General features: G+C 36.8%; 1 protein-coding gene across 1 annotated transcript in view; it reads left to right on the forward strand.

Moving 5' to 3' along the window:
• Positions 1 to 1,987, forward strand: part of LOC122258668 (dynein regulatory complex protein 8) — a 5,265-nt gene extending 3,278 nt beyond the window's left edge. The window contains exons 2-4 of the mRNA XM_086546360.1: positions 148 to 271; positions 1,230 to 1,359; positions 1,740 to 1,987. Of these exons, the coding sequence (XP_086402486.1) occupies positions 148 to 271; positions 1,230 to 1,359; positions 1,740 to 1,919 (434 nt within the window). The 3' untranslated portion in view covers positions 1,920 to 1,987. The remainder of the gene's footprint in view (positions 1 to 147; positions 272 to 1,229; positions 1,360 to 1,739) is intronic.
• Positions 1,988 to 2,500: the final 513 nt, after the last annotated feature.

Here is a 2,500-nt window from a genome sequence, read left to right on the forward strand (position 1 = left end):
AACACACACACACACACACACACAACGCAACACACACACACAGCCTGTGGAAGACATGCATTTCTTCGTTGTATAGACGATGACAAGTTCATCATTATGTTTTTCCTAATTATCTAATTAAGAGTCACAACGATTGATACACCACAGGCCTCGTCCCTTCCGAAGCGGAGATGCGAAAGACCGTGGCCGCCATGGTGGGGGAGGAGAGCGCAAACACCGTACATCTGGCAGCTTTCCTCACCATCGCAAAAAAACTTTTAATGGACAGAAGGTTCGTTTTTTTTTTCTTCCTTTCTTCTTTCTTTCTTTTGTTTTGACAAGAAACGAAGCTTTGTCTTTTAGGTGTTACTTATGTTTTACTGGAATTCTTTCTTCGCGAAGTTTTGTCTTATTAGATGTTACTTAATTTTGCTGGAATTTTTTCTTTCTTCCTATTTCTTCCTCCTCCTCCTTCTCTTATTGTCCTTTCCCTTCTACTTCTTCGAGAGGATTTCAAATGATCTAGGTTAGATCACTGGATTTGTTTTAAAGATTTTGGCTCTAAGTATTAGATACATTAATAGGATTGAATGATAAAAAGTCGATTGTGAATGTAAAGATTAGATAGAAATTATTGAATTTTAAGATAATACAATTGGTAATATTACTCCAGGAAATGGATGAAATGTGTCTAAATAAATGAAGGATGTGTCTTTTCCCTATTTTGATATCACATTTGTTTAGGAAAGGCAAAAGAAAATTATTGCATCTTATGATGAGACATAGTCAGCTCTCCGTTATGATTTATTTGCAAAATTATATTGCATGGATCTTTATTATATATATATATATATATATATATATATATATATATATATATATATTTTTTTTTTTTTTTTTTTTTTTTTTTTTTTTTTTTTGCAGTTCGAGTTAAGTTGTCGTTAGCGTTACTTTATCGGCATATGTAACATCATTACTATAATTATTACAATTATCATTATTATAATTACAAATTTATTCCTTCTTTGAACTTTTATAACCTTTTACTATACCGACAATATCATAGCCTATTACCCTCATTAAACATACATCCTATTATTAGCAACCATCATACCACTATTTATAACAACCCTAAATCAATATCAACCAAACCAATACAATACCAAAAATCCCTCTCTATAACAAAGACCTTCAAACGCTTCTCACACCCACTCAACCGCCTTACCACATTCTTTCTTTCTTTCCCTCAGATTCCCCAGTAGCAACAAGGAGGAATTATCTCGCGCCCTTGCAGTGCTGGGCAAAGAAGGAAAGAATTACCTAGCAGAGACACAGCCACAGCAAGAGAGTAAAGGAATGTATGAGACGAAGCGATCTGGGGTGAGTGAGTGCCTCGTGAGTGCTCGTTGACTTGTAAGTTTGAGGTCGTGTGTGGTGATTGCCTTCCTTGCGTTGTGTGAAGTTTGTGATTATGATTATGATGTATGGTTTGTGATATGTGTGTATGTATAGATATATGCTTGTATTCTCGTTTACATGTATTGTGCAGGTACGAAAACCGACATGCATACATACATACATTAAGGGAGTGTGTGTGTGTGTGTGTGTGTGTGTGTGTGTGTGTGTGTGTGTGTGTGTGTGTGTGTGTGTGTGTGTGTGTGCGTTTCTTTATGTCTAGATAGAAAGACAGATATCATAATACCAAACAAAACAGTCTCCCCTTAATAGACTCCCTAACCTCACTCACCGTGACTCCTCAGTTCCGACCCCCGGGTAGCCTGTCCCGCGATGAGCTCGTGCGCCTCATGACATGCGAAGGAGAGACTCTGACGCAGGAAGAAGCTGAGGAGCTCATCCTCTCCTTGCCGATGAAGGACTCGGAGTACGTGGACCTCGACCAGTACGCCGCCCAGCTCGTGCCGCCGCCCAAGTTCTTCTGAGGGCTTCGCGAAAGCTTCATAGTGTGGAGTTGTCAGTCTTGCTCTTATTATAGGCACCGTAGTAAATTCTGGGATTTTTTTTTTTTTTTTGTTATTTTTTAATTATGATCCAAAGAGGTGCCTTTTTTTACAAATCGTGAAACATTTATAAGTTGTATTATTAACCTTTTTTTATGTTAGAAAGATTTTATAGCTTATTTCCAATATAAAGACAGCTTTATCTCTTCTGATAATACTACACTGCTTCCGGTCTGAACTGAATATTTATCTAGTATAAACATACCTGCAAGCAGACACGTGCCAAAAAGCATAGACTCACGTCAACAATCATCTAAACAATCGCTCTATCTATCTTTCTATCTCTCTATCAGTCTCTCTCTCTCTATCTATCTATCTATCTCTGTCTCTCTCTTTACCTCTTTCTCATTCAACCTCTCTCTCTATCTATCTCTCTTTCTATCTCTATCCATCTCTCTATCTATCTATCTATGTATCTCTACATATGCAATCTGTCTACGTACATGTATTGAAATATGTGAGATAAACACGAAATGAATTATATCTTTAAAAAGAAAAAAGAA

This window comes from Penaeus japonicus, unplaced genomic scaffold (genome assembly GCF_977035675.1).
Source record: "Penaeus japonicus unplaced genomic scaffold, GWHDUDI00000001_assembly GWHDUDI00000018, whole genome shotgun sequence".
In the NCBI taxonomy this organism is placed as follows: domain Eukaryota; kingdom Metazoa; phylum Arthropoda; class Malacostraca; order Decapoda; family Penaeidae; genus Penaeus; species Penaeus japonicus.